Source organism: Dinoponera quadriceps, unplaced genomic scaffold (genome assembly GCF_001313825.1).
Source record: "Dinoponera quadriceps isolate SergipeBrazil2010 unplaced genomic scaffold, ASM131382v1 scaffold3162, whole genome shotgun sequence".
NCBI lineage: Eukaryota > Metazoa > Arthropoda > Insecta > Hymenoptera > Formicidae > Dinoponera > Dinoponera quadriceps.
The window spans coordinates 546,554-565,516 of record NW_014557929.1 but is presented as its reverse complement, the minus strand read 5'-3'; the positions used below and the strand labels follow the sequence as shown (position 1 = coordinate 565,516).

Genomic DNA, 18,963 nt, shown 5'->3' with positions numbered 1-18,963 from the left:
TATCCTGTGTAACGTTGCGACATAATATTTCGTGTTTCATCATCTAATTTGTCGAAAAGGAACACTGTGGCCTGCAGTGCACTTTATAGCTCATACGGATCAATGCGATTATGTACAGCGACGTAAAGTCTTAAAATCTTAACGCTAATTCTCGATCCCGATGCGCTCAAGAAACTCGATTCCGCTCTCGTTCGTTTGATCTCGAGTTAATTGCCATCCGGATGCGGATTGCCAGGACGTCGTGTCGAGAATAGCGACAATATATTCTGCCGTCTCCCAACGATATATCAAACATCCACGCGATCTACAAAAATCTATATAGAGGTTCTCAAAATATCTGAGGAACATACACGAATAATAAGTGCTGTCGACTGATCGCGCTTTCCTGCACACTCGATATAAATCGCAGTTTCAGGCACCGTTACATGTAATAGTAGTAGATATAAAATATTTTCTTGTTTCTCCTTCTTTTTTTTCTCTCTCCACTTTTTCACCAATTCTTCGTTTGTGATCTTTTTGATTCGCTGCATCCGCGCTGTCACGCCGGCACGCTACTTTTTGCGCAGTTTTGTTTTCTTCTATTTGTTTTTTTCTCCCCGGTTTACCCCCATTTTTCGATCTCAGATAACGAGTCCTGACACTCCGCTATACGCACGCGCATTATGGCTCGATTTTTATCCCGTATTTATATATTATTTCTTGTTTGAGCATATTACGTCCTCAAAGTAAGTTCTTCTTTAGAATATTTCATTGTTGACAATATTAAATATATATATATATATATATATATATATATATGTATATATATGTATATATATATATGTGTGTATGTATATGCATCACATACTATATTTGTTATATCAACTTCATTTACACTAACTTTTTTTTATCCGACACATATGCTTATACATATCATGTTTATCTCGTATGGTACACATTGACATTTTCCACCAAGATATCGATTAAGTTTTTCAGTTTGTTCTGGACTCTCCCATTACACGTCGATCATGACCGCGTCGACGTGTAATCACTGTGTACGACACTTGTTTGGAAACTGACTGACGACGAGTTCGTACAAAGTGGAATGCGCGTTCCTCTTAAAAGACTTAGGAATTTCATAACTATCTATTGCATTGTTGGTGCCTGAATAAATGTGTGCCTTTACCTACCGCGAGTTATCTTGGTTCCAGCTATCGTCACACTTAACATTTCATCGAATCTCTCCAATTCTTCTGCTCACACTCCGACCTTTAAACTGATAAAATACTTCAAATGAAATCCAGATCTGAAGTAGCGCGATAAGAACACAAAGAAGATAAAGAGATTCAACTGAGGTGAGAGAAGCATGTACTTATAAATTTCTTAGAGGAAGTTTGTTTGCAAATTATCGACTCGCGATTGCCAACACACACACACACACACACACACACACGAATATTTTAAAAAAAGTGAGAGACTTGAGAAAAAGGAAATTACATGACTCGTGAAATATAATTCTCTCTGGAGATATTTTCCCAAGGACAATTCTGAGCTCGGCTTTGCTATCGTCGATCGACTTCCACGATCGGCCGTACTTCGCAACGCGCCTCACACCGGCTTCGCTCGATCATCCGGGCGCGCAGATCGCGGGTCGCGTCCAGGCGATTTTAGGCACAAATTGAAATTTCGAAAAGAATCTTTGCACGTGCACACGATTACGCGGGCGCGCGGCACGCGACGACTCGGTCGTCGGTGGCGCGTCTTATTTTATTTTCCTTCTCTCTATCTCTATCCTTTTCTCCTTTCTATCTTTCCTTTCTTACCAAACCCCGTCGAATCCGAACACCAAGATCCGACGGGACTCGATCTCCGAGTGATCCTTCATGAACATCACAAGGTCCACCGGGGTTTCCGCGGGTCTACGACGTTCCCTCGCGGCATCGGAGGACGCGGCCGACGCGGGAAACGTTCTCGGGAACGTAACGCGAGTGTCAACAAGTGCACTTCCTCGAGTTCACGGTGATCCTCGAGTCGTGTGGCTTCTTCTTGGTCGCTGCTCGACCCTCGATCGTCGACAGGCACTGACGTTCTTCCTCCTCCTTCTCCTCTTGTCCCTCGTGGGTTCCGTCGCGGGTGTGTGTGTGTGTGTCCGCACGAGCGCGAAAACAGTCTCGAGGATTGACGTCGGAGGTCCAGCGATTCTTCGAGCGAACGAGGGTTCGATGTGTGGCGTGGGAGGGGCTCGTTGTTCGAGGCAGGAGCGCGACGCGATCAGTTTTCAGATCGCGCCGTTTCCGGGGACTTCGGGGGCCCACCAGTCCGTCCACTTCCGCGCCTCCGCTTCCGGTACCGCGCGGTCGGGCGACTGACGCCGATCCTCTTACGATCACAGAACTGTCTCGATCTCGGCGATCTCCGTCCTGGCCGTATTGTTGTCCGGAATCCTGCGGCAGACAGTCGGCAGTTTATTCCCGCGAACGCGCAGTCCCTCTCGCGATATTTTCAAGTTATGGGAAATGGAATGATCGATGCGTTTGCAAAATGTGACGAATTGTTTTTTTTAGGTTTCTCTATGTTCGCTTACAGCGGTCCAGTTATCTTTCTATGTAAAACAGTAAAAAAATATGAAGTTGACCTTAAAATGATCTTGAATTACTGACCATACGAAGGGGTAAAAGTCATTAATTTATACCATCTTCCAAATCCTACAACTTTTGTCTGAATTATTTTTTTATCAATTGCTTCGTTCCCGAGATATTTCACATTAAAACAGGATATATTATATAAAGGGTTATACTTTGTTACCAGCGAATAAACAAAAACTTCGCTGTTTTTCCAATATTTGGAGAACTGTAGCGCGTAGCTTGAAGCGTGATGAATTTCGCGTTGTTACGTAACGCGTTATTTATTAAAAGCAGTGGCCGCATATTTGACACGCGTAAACCAATTTGTAATAATATAATCGGAGCAGAGAAAAGTGGAAGGTCTCATTTCGCAGTGAGATTTTACCGAACTCTCTTACTACCGGACCTTCATATTTCACCTCGCGTTCCTCTGCAGTGGATTAAGGCGCGTTTGAACGGACACTTCGTGCCGATTCCTTGTTTAATCCCTCATCGTTCTCACCTGTAAATCTCCGTGGGCAAGAACCTATCAGGCAAGTACTCCGTGCTGACCACGTGGTTTCTGCTCATGTCTCTCGGACGGGCGACCTCGACGGCGTCGATGTACCTGAATATAAACGATCCGGGGGTTACGTCTTCGCCGTGGCGTGACGACGCGAGAGTCGCCTACAGGTGTATAAATAAATAAATAAATAAATATATATATATATATATATATGTGCGTGTACGTACATATGTAATAAAATATGTATATAAAGTTAAAACTCGTTCATGCTCCCCCGGTCTTTGTCCTCCATCGTCCTCGCCACGGCCCTTTCTCGATATATCCATATATGTATATATATATGTATGCATATATATGTTCCCGCAACCCCCCGAATTAATTTCCTCTGCGCGTCCTCGTCATCGTCGTCATCGTCGTCTTGCTGTCGTCCCGTAGGCATTACAGGTTAATCGATCAATCGCCACCACAGGTAATTACCTATAATATGCGTCTCGCAGGAGCACCGACGCCGGTGTCGGCCACCTGGGAGAGAGCGATCCCCCCCTCGTGTACTCTCCTTTCGCATGCTCCATGCTCTTCGGGCACATTAAAATAAAGAAGTCCGTGATACGTAATAATAACAATTAACGAACGTAAGAGAAGTTGTGTGAGCGAAAGATATATATATATATCGATATACTTGTGTGTGATGCTTCTATATATGTATGTATATGCAGATCTACGTGATCTACTTGATCTACTGAAGCGAAGCGGCTATCAGCCTCTACGGTCCCTGTAATTCTACCTATTGATCTCTCTAAGCAAGGTCTGCCGTCGTCGTCGATCCGCGTGACGCTCGGCGTCTCTCGCCCTCTCCCTCTCTCTTTCTCGGTCTTTTTCTCTCTCTCTCTCTTTCTCTCTCTTTCTCTTTCTTTCTTTCTTTCTCTATCTTTCTCTTTTCTCTTCTGCCTCTCTTTCTCTGTCTCTTCTTCCGTCACATTCACTTTTTCCCGATTATAGAAAAAGAGTGGTCGCGGGGAACGGAGGTCGCGCGATTTTAACGAAACAACAGAGCCTCGCGGGATCGCGCCGAGTCGTGATCGCCGGAACGATCTTCCTCTACACCCTGGGAGATCGATCGCAGCGACGTAGGAACACGTGGCTGCATTCATTAAGCGTGAGTGGCGCGATCGGTGTGACAATAACGCGAGCCAACATTTCTCGGCGTCCTTCACCGTTTCGCACGGGAAAAAAGAAACTAGCTCCCACAGGTAAAAACTAAATTTCCCTTGTATCATATGGATAGTTAGTTTTTAGCTGCGGGAGCTGATTCGTTTGTTCCGTGCGAGTAGAGGCAAGAGTTACTCTGTCACGGTTACCCTGTAGTGGCGATGCGTCCTGCGACGCGACGTTTTCCGACCGGTCGAAAGGAAAGGAGAAAAGCTTCCCTCGAAAGAGGAAGACAGCCGATAGGCGACCGACGGTGGCAAGTAAACAGTGGTGCTGTCAATTTCGACCACCCGGCTGTCAATCTGAATGACAAGATGCCACACAATGCAGCGCCGCCGGCAGGAGCTTGATTTTTCCCCCGATTCGTTCAAAGTTTGAAAACATCGCGGCCAAATGAATACTTGAATACTTCCTTCTCTTTGGCACCGAGAGTGTTGCAAGATGCAAACGATCAAGGGAGGGGAGGTGGGGGGAATATCTCGGCGACGGTTCCTACGTCACTGGACGTTCTCTTACGTGGTTGGTTTGGCGGACTTACGAATCGAAGTACGGCGGTAGCGGATGCGGAGCCTCCACCGCCAGTGGCTCCGGTTGTGAGCGGCGGTCCGAGCTTTGGAAGCACCCTCGCCACCAGCCGAGACTTCCGGTTTTCCTCCTTTAAAAAAGCCGACGTGGATATGTGCCAGGCCCTCTTCTCACCGTCTCGAGCCACCGATTATTCGCTTAGCACGGCCCCCAAGAAAAAGAAACCCTTCTCCCCATTTCGCTCGATATCCCGCGATATCCCGTGCGACACATCACTCGCGCGGAGATGTCCGTTTCTTTTTTATTTCTTCCCGAGCTTAGGAGCTTTCGATACGGGACGGATAGCCTCGAAGAGCTTTCCCGAAGGAAGGTCGGAACAGAACTTTCTCAATTGTCAATCTACGCAGTGAGCATGTGAAGTCACAGACGGACAAGATAAGAAGAAACCAAGTGCGTGTGCCAATAATAATCGTTACGATATTAACGTACGTACGTAAGCGAAATATATGTACACGAGGTATATACATTTTATCGTAAATAATGGCGGCGCAGCGCGCGTCTTCGACCGAGCGTCCGAGTGAACGGCGATATCTCAAAGAGAGTTCCCGACAGAACGATAAGACGTTAATAAAGCGGGACGCTGATACAGGATCCTCGCGAGACGCGTCGATACATATTAGACGCTCCGTCGAAAACGCATGTCCCGCCCTATATATTATTAGACAGGTGCATGCTGGCGAGCAAGATTCCAAGTGACTTCAGAAAGTAGGTTACGCTACTTAAGCTCGGTTCGCGAATCGCACTTGCGTCTCCCGTCGGGGGGAGCGGAACGGACTTTTCATTGGCGCTCTGCGCGTTTCACTGTGCACAACAACAACGACGACAGCACGACGCGATGATTTTCGCAGCGATGAAACTTTAACGATTTGCAGGGGACGCGCGCACCGAGCGTAAGTTTCGTCCGAAGATATTACGAAAGACAGGTAGAATAGAAACTATATGCAACTGCATGCGTAGACTTTTGTTACGGGTCCACTTCCGCTTTGCGTACGAAGTAACTCCCGGGAAGAGAAGAGCGCATGGAGTGCGGGGGGATGTGAAGAGGCTCAAAAGAAAGCTTTCTAGAACAAAGGCTCCCGGTTGTATTCGGGCCGGTGGGGGAAACAAGCGACAGCACTCTGCGGAAGGTATCGCCTCGCGAAAGCGCAATTGTAATCCGGAGAAAGTGCGGCGGAATGCGTCACTTCGGTGATTATCTGACCGTTGTTTTCCCCCGTGATAAATTTCGACCGCGTCGCGCCGCGTCGATTAATCTTCCAACGTCGCGCCTGCATCGAGCCCGACGACGTTGTCGATCACAGCTGTGCGTCGCATTAATTGCCGCGATTTCGCGTAAGAACAATGGAACCGTCGAGCATCCCGCGCTCGGAGAAAAAAGGCGGCACTGACACTACAAAAATGTGGCGAAATAGCACGTCAACTGCGCAAAACTTTGAGAAAAACGTTTCTCGTCACAAACGGTCAACTGAAATTTTTGTGTCACTTTGACAAGGCGAATATGTTAAAAAGCAACATTATTTTCAAGTGAGTATGTTAATTTAACATATACGCAAAGTATTCACTTTCCAATGATCTCATCTTAGTATTTTTATAAGCCGGATAAACAGGGAAATCGATTTGTTCTAAAAATAAAACAATATATAATTCCACTTAAAAGAAATGAAGTTGACCTTGAAATGACCTTGAATTATTGACGATACAACGAAGTTAAGGTCGCCAAAATATGTCCCCTTCTAAACCCTACGAAACGTTTTGTCTGAAACATTTCTCTCTATTTTGCTTTATTTTTGTTATATCAAAGGGCCTTTATTCAAATGCCCCGCCTTTTATAGTTGATGTCTGTATAATTGCCACAAGAACGAAATTTTCTCCGAGCGCGAAATATTTTGAAATCCTGCTGTGTCGCGAACAACAACGCGGGTCTGTTGCCGGTGTACTTTGAATCATTCCCCGCGCGAATTTTTTGCCTTCGCGGAACAGGAGGATATTTTCCGCGATATTTCCGCGAAATATTCCGCGAATCAGCGCGATGAAATCGGATTTAAATACGAAATGCATCGATCCAGTTGCGCCGCGCGCGAAATCGTATAGAAACGTTATCGCAGTTAGAAATTATGCATCGCGCTGGCCCACTTTTATTTTCAATCGTCCAATCGCACGTGTGTGTGTGTGTGTGTGTGTGTGTGTGTGTGTGTGTGCATTTTCAGCATACCGCAATGCGCCCGTGGCCCCTCCTCGAAACAATAGCGATAATAAAATTATTTTCTCACGTCCGTTGTAACCTTTCCGTTTTTCTCGACTCGACGAGTTCCGCCGCTGAAAGATTAATCGCATTGGAATTACGCCGATCTCTCTTGGTGGCGCGGTCGCGGAAAGCTCTCCCTGCACGAATTCGGGATCGGCGATCGAATCTTGCGACGAGTTCTTTCTGTACTCCGACGTACGAGGAGAGAAGAAGGGAAGGAAGGGGAAAAACCAGGGAAATGAGGAGCCGGTCGATTAACGGAATTGTTCACGAGGGAACGAGGCCTCATCGGATTATCATGCGACCGAGCTTCGGAGGCTAATCGAATAGCACGGCTGATCTCCCCGGAGAGCGAGCCTCCGCGTCTTCGTAAACCGTGCGATTCGACCCGATCGCATTGCAAATACTTCCCCCGCGCGCGCACGCACACAGGCACACACAGAGAGAGTCGAGGGTACTTTCGTGGCTTAATACGGAATTAGATGAGTATCAGGACGAGAGAGATAGAGATAGATAGATAGATAGAGAGAAAGAGAGAGAGGCAGAGAGAAAGCGGAGCGTACTTGGTCTGAGTCGGCTTTATTCCGTGGGCCTCGAGATCCTTCTCGAGCTGTCGTATCCTGATCTTGGCCATGTCGAGCTCGTGCTTGACCTTCCACAAGTGGGTGTCGCAGATCGGGTCCTTGCATCTGTGGCGCCTCAAGATATCCTGCGCCTCGTACACCGCGCCACGAAAGGTCAAGGACTTCCCCACGCTCTTTAAAAAAAACAGGAAACAAGAGAGACATTCCGTGTTGTTCTCGCGGGCTTGCCCTCAGGCTGAGTTCCTTCGACTTCCCGAGGCGCGGAATCCGATATCGCGGACGTAGGAGCGAAAAACGTTAAAGGAATTCGCTAATTGTCCCCCGCAACATTTCGAGGGGCATTCCTACGCGCATCCCTCCCGTAACATAATAAAATTCTCCCGTAACATAATTTTACATCACGCGAAGGAATTTGGATACTACGAATTTTTGTATAATGCCGAACGTATTTGTATAAAAAAAAAGAAAAAAAGAGAGAACTATAATATTGAACTAAATATTAGCGGAGGAACAGCGATAAAACCAAATTTATTCGTCGAAAAATAATTTTGTATATTTTAAGTTCGGAGATTACGTTCAGAAATGTTTCCCGCCTCATCTCTCAGCAATCGTGATCTCGTCTCATCTCGAATACGTGCACATCGCTCGACAATGCATTTCTGTTAAATTCCGACGAGCTGCTTACAGATTGTGGAAATCCCTTCATACCTTCGTCTCGGCCGATAGTCGCGGCCGTTTGCAGACCACCTTTACGTTTCCCCCCAAGTATCGTTAATATTCGAACGCCTGTCGCCCCATACGCGATTTTAATAATAAAACTATCGGACGACCCAGTTTCGCGAGTAAGTTACACCGAGAGACACTTTCTCGCAACGTTAAAGAGTGTTGGCGGTGCTCACCAGACTGAAAATAGCGCAGGTGCCGCCGTCGTCGCTTTTCGCGAGGTGCTGCCTGATGTACTTGAAATACACGTATTCCAGAAATAGGAAGACCGCCGCCAGGAGAATTCCCATCATCAGCAGGAGAAACGCGCTCAGGAATTGCTCGAGCGCGAGCGGATCGCTGCTCTTTTGTACTTCCTTGCCGGGCTTGCACGTCCCGGTCATCCAGTATCTCCTTAATCGCTCCAGATCTCCTGGAATTGACAGGATGAGACGTGTAGGTAGGCGCCGTGATAAATCGATCTCGGACGAAGTTTGCGGATACGTGCGCGCTCGCCTGCTCGTCTCTCGCTGTTAGACCTGACAGCATTTTATCCGAGATGTACGAAAGAGAGAGAGAAAGAGAGAGAGAGAAAGGGCGATCGCGCTTAACATAATGACAGTACCGTTGTCTCTGTAGTCCAATAGCCGTTTGTTGAACATTTGTAGGTACTTGGAGTTCCTGGAGAATGCGATACCGTAGCCCGTCATGGCGTACCAGGATCCAACCGTTAGCAGACGACAGTCCTCGTCCTGGGAGACCAAATAGTCCAGGACCGTGCCGTCGTAGATGAACGCGTCCATCTCTCTGCGGAAATCACACAACAGGACACTCGTATCGGATCTATCACACGGAGAAAATCATGTAAATAATTAGGGAACAATTCGCTAATTTGCTTGGGCCAACTAAATTTCATTGTTGTCGCAATATACAGTAACAACAGAAATGATCTGTCCTCGTGATGCTGTGTCGTATGTATCTAATAAACACGCTTGAGCACTGATGAGTTCGAATTCGGGACCTCTGAATCGTAAATCAATCATCTTAAACACTGATGGGCTCGAACCCGAGACCTCTGGATCGTGAATCATTTACCTTAGGCGTTGTATCACTACGATTGATATAAAGGTGTTTCGTCTGTACATGGTACAATCAGAGAAGGAGCATAGTTAATCAACCTTAACTACTCATGTTTATAATTTCAGCTAATGGAGTACCTTGCAACGAATGCACTTTACTTCAAACAGCTGTCATTGCTGCCGCGACTAAATTTATTAGCTGCGGTAACAACAACATTAGTTGTCCCTATTTTAGCCGCCACAATTTGATCTTAGCTCCTATGGATAATTCTTTCCCTGAATATAAAGAGCGAATTTAGCTCATAATAACCAGAAATTCTGTTCCCTTCAACGAGGACGCGTTTGTTTCGTTCATTGTGACGTTAATTCGCAGCCAATCTTTTCTCTCCGTGTAGAATACTTTACCTTCAATCTCTATGTTAGAACGTTTCGGGGAACGGATTGCTCCAGTTTGAAAGTGTAGAATTTAATATTACGGAATCGGGAAGCTTTACGCGCGGCCGCTTTCGGATGAGGTTTTCTTTCCGCTCACGTTGAATCCGTATTTGCCGCCGCGGCGTACTCACCCGGAAATCACCGCTTCGATACCATCGGCGACGGTGCTCTTGTTGAAGGCCTGCATGTAGGAGTGCATCTCCTTGAAGTACCTGGCCAACGTGCTGTCAGTGTGGCTCCACTGTATGGTGCCGAACTTGAACATGGGCTTGTGGGAGAACGGCCTGGCGAGTCTGTGATCGTCCACGCCGGTGAACTCGTGGAACTCCTCCCGCGTGATCATGAAGGCAGCCAGATTGGCAGTGTAAATGGCGAGGAACACCACGGCGAACAACGCCCAGACGTTCGTCATAAATCTACGTGGAGCGTAGATCGAGAATCTTCGTTAGTCGCGGCGACCTCGGGAATTTAATGCCGACGGCACCGAAAAGCGAACGTCGCGAACGTTCGATCTGGAGCGCTCGAATATCCCGGGAGAAATGTCGTGGCAATTCTTTAGCCAGATATTACGAAAACAGCACTTTTCATCGGACGAAACGTTTAAGAGAGAATTGATTCGTTAAGTGATAATTAGTATAAATCATCGTCTGTATTATTATACACAGACGAGGACATTTACAGATGAAAATAAGACATGGATAATGTCGATAGAAATTTTCTATCGACATTTATGAACAGAGAAAAATGTACTTAAGGGGTTTCTGAGGAAACGAGGCAGTTTTCCTCCGAAGTTTGAGTCCGACATTTACTATGTCGGTAAGCTGTATCCATAATTTCGCTTTTCTAATCAGAATACATTTGGCCACGGTCTCCTGAAAAAAACTCCGTTACGTTCAGAGAGACGGGAAATAAAGGGAAATAACAATAAACTCGGGCCGGAGCGGGAGCTGGATGAGACTTTAGCGGAGCGGCTTGATTTACACCGAGGGTACTTAGGTCGCGATTGACGATTCGTAAACAGTCGGGGTGATTTACATTTTACAATGCGGTTATCGCTAACCGCTCGCCCGGGGACGTTTTCCTCGCATTTGCGCGCGCGCCGTGATCTCCGGTAGGCGAGGAGGCGGAAGATTAATTTGCCGAGTTATATCTGGCCGGTAATTAAAATTCGTCGGGATGGCGGGTCTCTTAGTGGGCAGAGGGAGGATCTTTTCACTGACCTGGCTGTAAATCCTCTGGGGGAGTCGATATGGACGGCAGCCTGAAATAATACGGCCCAGACCAGCCAGTACGTGCGGCAGAAGGAGAAGCGATGGTTTGCCGATGGATTTTTCTGCAGAAGCGTAAAATCGACGTCGCATTAGCCCGAGAAATATTCAGCGCCTCGTACAGCAAGCAGCTTACGAAAAAACATCGGACCGCTTATGTGCGTACACACACAGCGAGGAGAAACTGACGCGTCGCGCTGTCGTTTCCCCTTCAAACAAAGACTTAACTCGACATTCGTACGAACGGAGTTCGAAGTAAAAGAAAAGACAAGCATTGCTTCGTTTTCGTCGAAACGACAGGGTCGGTGTGTGCGCGTGAGAATATCTGATGGCTTTCAGTGAGCAAAAACTGTACGAAACGTGCGTGTGGTGAATAATTGTCTTCTATTATGTTAAAAAGAAAGAATACGGCGACGAGACATCCCGGTAAAACAGAGTCGTCTATCACATGGAGAAAAAGGTTTGTTAAATCAAACATTGTTTGCTCCATCCCAAAAGACAAATTTGTTTCAATTAAGCCGGAAATAGTCACCCAGGGTCATTTACACCCCAATTAAAGGTCGCTATTATTAACAAAACATAGCATATTATCGATCGCTCTGCGATTTAATTTCACTCAGGGACATAAATATAGATTTACTCGCTACTTTTTGAAAGAAAAATGAGGAGAAACCAAAAAAATATTTGAGAAACAGGATAAATACATCAAGTGTTAGTGATCGTTTATATAAACAAAAAATAAAGTAACTATTCCCAGGTTAAGGAAATTGTATTAAATCCAAAGAAATCTTTCTCTGTGCACAATGAGAGAGAAATAGTTTCAAAAAAAAAGAAAAAAGAAAAAATCCTTTCATTGTTGAAACGTACAATACAATCAACCATACAACCAACAACTGCAAATTAGAAACAAACGCGTGTGATTATTACGAAGAATTTTATTTTTTTACCTTCGACTAACAATTATCGGAGATGCATGCACGGGATTAAAGGGCATCGTTCTGACGAGCATCATCGGCATCATACTAGCAGCCGTGCGCCGAGAGGTAAAGGTGCAAACGAGGTGGAAAACATACATAGTTAATAAAAAGCGAAATAAAAGATACCAGTTTCTGCGCAGCGCCAGAAGGGTTTACCTTCATGTCGAAACCGGAGGGCGACGCCCATTCGAAGAACAGTATCATTAGGGTCGCGGCGTGTATCGCGACGATCACCACCAGCATCCATGAAGCCGTGTCGAACGGTTCTGAAAATTGCATCATTAGCTGCAGTTCGAAATGCCGCTCTTTCGCTTTGATGGATTGACGTCGACGTATTTCGCGCGATACGTCCACGGCAATGACGCCATCTCTCTCTCTCTCTCTCTCTCTCTCTCTTTTTATTGAATATACGCGAGTAACAGTAACGACTTTTGTCGTTTTTTCTGAATATCGTTTCTGATTTTATGTTATATTCATATTCGTATACGTCATGTTCCTCCCTACAATTAATGACAGCAGTGATTTGCAAAATAACAACAGACACAATTAATTTGTAAGTGATAAATGTTTTTCAAATATTTTTCTATACGTTTACGCAAAAACGTAGTTAATTTATAAATATGAGAAACTTTCCGGTCTTAAAAATAAATTACCCTTCTTAAAAGTCTTAAAAAACAATAATTGTTCAAACATAAGCATTTTTTTTTAGTTTTAAAAATTGATCTCTCAGGTTAGAGATTAAGAAACAGTTTTTCTACAGGCACAATTCTCACCTAGAAACGCGGTGGGCGATATAATGCCTGTTCTCTTCGCCACGACAATAGCGATACCGGTCTCCATGAAGGGTATGGTAAAATCGACCACCGCCTCCCTCTCGGAGTTGATCGTCAATGAGGTCATTACCATGTCGGTCTTCCGATTGACCAGATCGGCTATGAGCCCGTTCCACTTTCCATTCTGCGTGGACAATGGTCGATAAGTCGTGCCGTTTAATAGAAATGTCGGAAAAATGGTCTGAATTATTATTATCCTGAATATGTTTTCAGCGAAAAAGTCACGCTTGATTTGATCAAATTCACGTGCACGCAGATCGCGAGTGCGGGAATAAATGTACGATGAAACAGCTAATTTATTCCTTGTATCTTTATAATGAAAACACATTTTAGTTTCGAGAGGCCGATTAATTGATAAATTATGAAAACACCGGGGATAAAAGGTGAATAACGCTTCCGTTTTGCTCGATAATATTTGTCGGCTGATGTTGGAAATAATTTCACGTTTCTGTCCGTAAAGTTCATATTCTTTCGCGCCGATGTTGATGCTTACAGTTTAATGTGCGCTATTATTGCAAAACGATAATAACGCGATAACGTGATTAGAGCACTTGATAAGCGGAAAATTATCCATTCCGATGGATTCGCGGGGCCGCTGCGATTCGAGGCGCGGATACAGGTGTTTCATCATAGGCACCATCGGAAATACACCTTTTGTGCGACGTGCGGGCGGAAATTGAACGTGTTGAAAGCGCGCTCATGCGTGCATTCCGTAATAAGAGTCATGAATAGCCGGGACAATGTGCATGTCTGCGCAGATTCGTCATTATATACGAGGAGGATCCGGCTCGCCACCTGCTCTCTTCGTATACTTTGCAGCGTTCTAAATCTCGAAAGGTTGCGGTGACAGAGCCGCCTTCTTTCCGCTATTCGGCGAGCGAGCGGATCCTTTCGGGAAGACCCAATCGATCACGGTCTCCGAAGTCTCCGCTAAGACGCTTCTGTCAACGTGAAACGTGTCTACATGGGAAAAGATTAACTATCAACTGGAAACTCTATATGCTCTAACCGACGTGATTCGTTGCTTCGTATATAAGCAAGAATAGGGTTATTCTGTATAATCTTCTCACAAAAATTTAATAACATTGAATCTCGACGGTACTATAATTATTTTCCAATATTACGATGTTGTATTTTTAATGGAACCATGTGCAGTCTCGTCGTGTAAGCAAGTCTTATCGCTGTTTAACGCCGAATAATCTCATTTCAACACGTACACATTGAGAATACGGATTTTCTCAAAACAAGAATTCTTCCCCCCCCCCTCCCCCCCACACATATGTTGCACGTTCGACGAATTTATCGAGTGCACAGGGATTTGAGACGATCGGTTGCTTCCCAGTTTCATTACGCTTTTGCTCGCTCGGTTGTCTCTCACGGGCGCGAAATAATGGGAACGCCGGGTGTCCAAAAACGAACAGGAAAACAAAGCACGGCACGCGACGAAATGCTCGGGGAGGATTTTCCCGTCACACGACACATTTGTCTACGGACGCGCGCGACACGACGCGACTAAGGATCGCCTTTCATGAATTTCGTCCGCGAGCTCACCTCTAGAGTACCCCACTTGCCGTCCTCCACCCTCACGAGTTCGTAAGTGAAGCCGATCTCCTCGGAGAACTTCTGCAGCAAGTCGATGCAAAATCCGCTGCAGCACTGATAAAAGCTCCCATTCTTCTGTGCCGCCTGAATATCCACTCTGCAAAGCAAACGAGCAACTCGTAAACTGCGAGATTTATGTCTGCGCGGGAGACAACCGCGCGAGTATGCTTCTCGCACGGCGGACGTGTAACACCACTTTGGTGACTACGGCATTTTTGGCAAGTTTTGGGAAAAAATGTTCACACTTCATGTACACGAGAAATGTATTACTTAATTATTTCAATTAATTATCTTAATTTATTATATTATTCGATTTATTGCTATATATATATAGCAAAGAATTTTGTGTTAAATTTAACACATTTCGCATGTCCCGAAAGGGAGAGAAAAAGAGAGAAAAATAAGAAGGTGAAGGAATGAAGAAGCTATGAATCAGCGTTGTGTGCAGTAATTACCATATCAAAAAGAATCCGACCCTCCATAAGTCTCGTAAAAAAATATAAAAGTTTCCGGCCCAGCGAACTTCTGCTCTTGATATATTTTCTCACCGATTTTTACATTCCCTCCGGAATTTTTTTATTACCATTTGTCAGCGTGAGAGAAATGTCGATAGGATTTGGAGGTTTCAGAAAAATGACACAAAGAAGTGAACACAGGAAGAGGAGTATTATTAGAGGTGCAAAACGGCACTTGACAGGCGCGGCAGATTCAATAAATAAATTTTAACTCGCGGCAAACCCGACAAGTATCGTGCGTGTGATTGTTCTCAGCCCGAATTGCCCTGCAGACTTCAGAGTATTTGACAAACGTTGATCATTGTCATCAATTCAAGTGTCATATGTACGCGCCATTCATAGACGGCCGACGACTGACGTTGACGTTTGACAGGAGGTGACGTAGCCCTTTTTTGCCGATTGTTTTGGTACGCTCGTGCGTGCCTTTCCGTGATTCAGTTACATTTCGAGCAAAGCTCATACACGACACCGATCACGTAAATCAGTACGTTAATTATTGTTCCCGTTGTCGGATCTTCAAATATTTAATAGGGCTCTCATTGGTATCGCGTTAATTAACACACGTTTCTTCGATCGAGCTTTCGTCTGGTCCTCAGGCAACGGAAAATTCAGTTACACCGGAACGGAATGATTTTTTTTTCCCGAAGTTAATAATGACTAATAATTTTAACGGGATTTCTCTCTCGATGCACTCAGTCAATCGCTTCCGGTTGTCTGAAACTGATCGAGTTTTGCGGCTGCATGTTGGCACGAACATTCTCAGTCGCGGGAAATAGAGATACCATTTCTCGTTACCAAGTTTTCACCTGGTGCCCGTCCAATTGCAGGAGATTTTTTTTTCCGTACAGAGAGTAAATGCAAAAATTCCTTACCAGTCTACTAATGATATTCTGACTAATCTTCTGCCCTCCAGTGTATTGCGTTGCACCTCGAGATTTCCCGTTCAAATGAGTTCTCGATTCGGGAATTTCTGCGCTTCGTTCGTTCGTACCGTCACTTTTTATCCGTCTCGATAATCCGATTCGACCCGGCATAAATCGACCGGGACTTTTTCGCCCATTAACGGCGAAAGAAATTTCCCCTCTGGCGATAGAGAGCAGGCACATCGTATACGCGAAATCACTTAGTACAATAAATATTCGGCGAAGCTTGTCGCATTCTTAAAAAGACGAAACATTCCTAAATTTTCAGCGAGACGCGCATGTACACTAATGAGACTCCCGCGGAGGGAAGTTTCCAAAGTTGAACGTCCGTTGGATTTTTCGTCCGGGGAATTTCAGCATTTAATCGTCGTCTTCCGTGTGATTCCGGCTGACTCTTTATCCTGATATAAGCAAGATGCAATTAAATCCACCGGCGTGCCTGGCGTGCCATTCGGACCAGATGTCGCCGTGGCAAGAACTGACAGCCATTGTTGGCCGACCTTTTGGGAGAATCACCTCTCGGAATAAAGTTCTTTCATGCGTCTGACATGCACGGCTAACAAGACCCGCCCGCCGGGAGTTACATTAAATTCTTTTGTGCACGGAATCTAAGTCGTGATTAATGTTCGCGAGGGTGGAGTGGTGATAGCGTTGCGCTAAACAAAGTACGGCGAAACGGGGCGGAAGTGGGGAGAAAAATGCCCTGAAAGATAAACGAATCTCGGTTTCGCTTTTGCGGGAGGCACGAGACGGCTCCGAGATGCGACGAATTAAGTGTCTGACGTAACCCTTACTACGGTTTGATGGATTTTTTTTGCATCTCTCAAGAGGACGAACAGCTTCTTCAAATACGCCCATTTCATTTTTAACTCTAATTTGGTATTCATTAGTTAAATTGACCTAAATGAAAAATTACGATTTTATAGTTGTTGAATTTTTAATTATTCTTAAATTATATAATTATTATTGTACATATAAACGTGGAATTTTTTTTCTTAAAAAATGCAAAATTCATTAATCATACATTATTCTTTCCTCTCTCTTAAATCATCTGTTTTAAAAATAGCGATTGCGACGAGAATCCTCCAAATTTCTCTTTTATGCATTCAAGATTATATCTGAACACTTGATAAATATACTTATAGATATTTAAATAAAGGCATATCAGAAAAGTTACCGAGCCTCACAGACCTTCCAGTGTGTCAAGCAAAAAGTACGTGTATCAACGAAGAGTTAAATTACCTAACATAATTCAAATAGAATAATATAATAGCAATGATATACTGTTCAATGTTACCAGCATTATGCGTCAAGATTTTATTTGCGCAACGGAAACAATATTACAATGCGGTACATTGAATGCAGCTGAAATGGGTTACGTTACCAATAATAATAATACGATATTTGTCCAACTAATATGACGCGGTATACAAGAGAGAAAGAAACAAATGGAAGTATAAACATCAGTCATACGGGCGTATGACTGATGAATTAAACGGACGCAGCGTCGAATGAAAGAAATTTTACATGATAAATTACAATCTAACGAGGTGTATTGATCAGCGATACATCTGGCTCGTACCAATGTAACCTTCGCGGTAAATACGTATCTTTTTTATCGTCTCGTTGCCGACGGCTGTATCGATGATAAAGTAGAACGGTTAACGGCCGTCTGGTTTAAGAAAGCTGAGCGCGGTAAATCGTCGTTCATCGCGGGATCGTCGACCGTAAAGATTCACATAGGCCTTACGCACTGAAGGGATAATAATCGGCGGGATCCGCCGACGTCGTAAAAACTTTACACACCGTCTGCGAAAGATATTAAATCACGATCGGTACTGCCACCCTTTCTCGTGCTTTCTTGCGAGAGAGCGTTCAAGAGATGCACTCAAGTCGATTTTGGTCTTATGTGAAACAACTTCAATTATCGTTAGAATTTAACCAATTTGGCTATCTTACTTCCCGTCGTATTGTAAGAACGAAAGGTTTGGTATAAGGCTAAAATTTCGACTCGGTTGCGCCCTGACATGTCCAACGTGAAAGGTCGTTCGGTCACCGCGATCGTCGCGGAACCGTTAATTAAACGCGCGCGTTCCCTTCGCCATCTTCTTTCGTCTATAAACATCGACCGCCGATCCCATCACCCGGATATTAAATCGCGCTGCTTGGCCCTGTTACCGAATAACAGTCGTTGTCCCGAACAGTCGTTCCGATGTATTTTATTTGCGGCGAACGAGCGTAACCGATTCCGCCGGGGCTTTGCGCGAGATTGCCGATTAAAAGTTCAGTCCGCGACGTCATTCGACGTCGGGAAGGCCGAGAGCCATTTAGAGCGGCGGCGGAGGGTAACCGCCTCTCGGCGAAACGAATTTAACTTTCGTTCATTCTTGTTTTGACAGCGACGGATCGGACTCGCTTTTTGGGAACGCATGCCAACACGCGGCTCGTAATTTTTCTACGGAAACAGATGGCCCGTTCGCCGCGATCGGAAAGTTTGATTAGAATTTCAAGTGAGATTTCACTTGGCGCGACGAGTTAGTCCAGAGATCTCTCCAGTGACCTCGAGGCCCTCGCCGTGAATAAAAATCCGATTTGCGGAGTCGCACTTTTTTTTTCCTTTTTTTTTCTTGCGACGCGCACCGCGAGAATATAATGACCGTGAGTGCCGATCGATAGGTGCGCTTTCAGTAGACGCACAGGAAGAACGCCTCCGCGAGAAAGAGTCCTGTAAAAACGTTCGTGGACGAAAGATATAAATATCGAGAAAAGTGCTTTCGGCAACTTTTTCACGTTGTTTACGCAGGTGGTGTCGATTGCGACAGTTTCGCCAAGGGAATTGGCCGGTATGGGTGTGTGTGTGCGTACGCACAACACGTACGCACAAAAATATCGGCTTCC

General features: G+C 45.2%; 1 protein-coding gene across 3 annotated transcripts in view; it reads right to left on the bottom strand.

Annotated features, from left to right (window-relative positions):
• Positions 1 to 844: 844 nt before the first annotated feature.
• The window catches only part of LOC106749514 (glutamate receptor ionotropic, NMDA 2B), a 115,754-nt gene continuing 97,635 nt past the window's right edge, over positions 845 to 18,963 (bottom strand). For 2 of the 3 annotated variants that reach the window (XM_014629038.1, XM_014629039.1), the window contains 11 exons: positions 14,577 to 14,724; positions 12,966 to 13,149; positions 12,319 to 12,458; positions 11,168 to 11,280; positions 10,079 to 10,363; positions 9,059 to 9,240; positions 8,631 to 8,866; positions 7,711 to 7,904; positions 4,856 to 4,972; positions 3,106 to 3,210; positions 845 to 2,423 (listed from right to left, as the gene is read on the bottom strand). In XM_014629038.1, coding sequence (XP_014484524.1) covers positions 2,366 to 2,423; positions 3,106 to 3,210; positions 4,856 to 4,972; positions 7,711 to 7,904; positions 8,631 to 8,866; positions 9,059 to 9,240; positions 10,079 to 10,363; positions 11,168 to 11,280; positions 12,319 to 12,458; positions 12,966 to 13,149; positions 14,577 to 14,724 — 1,762 coding nt within the window. In that variant the 3' untranslated portion in view covers positions 845 to 2,365. The remainder of the gene's footprint in view (positions 2,424 to 3,105; positions 3,211 to 4,855; positions 4,973 to 7,710; positions 7,905 to 8,630; positions 8,867 to 9,058; positions 9,241 to 10,078; positions 10,364 to 11,167; positions 11,281 to 12,318; positions 12,459 to 12,965; positions 13,150 to 14,576; positions 14,725 to 18,963) is intronic. The other variant, XM_014629035.1, reaches the window with a different exon arrangement.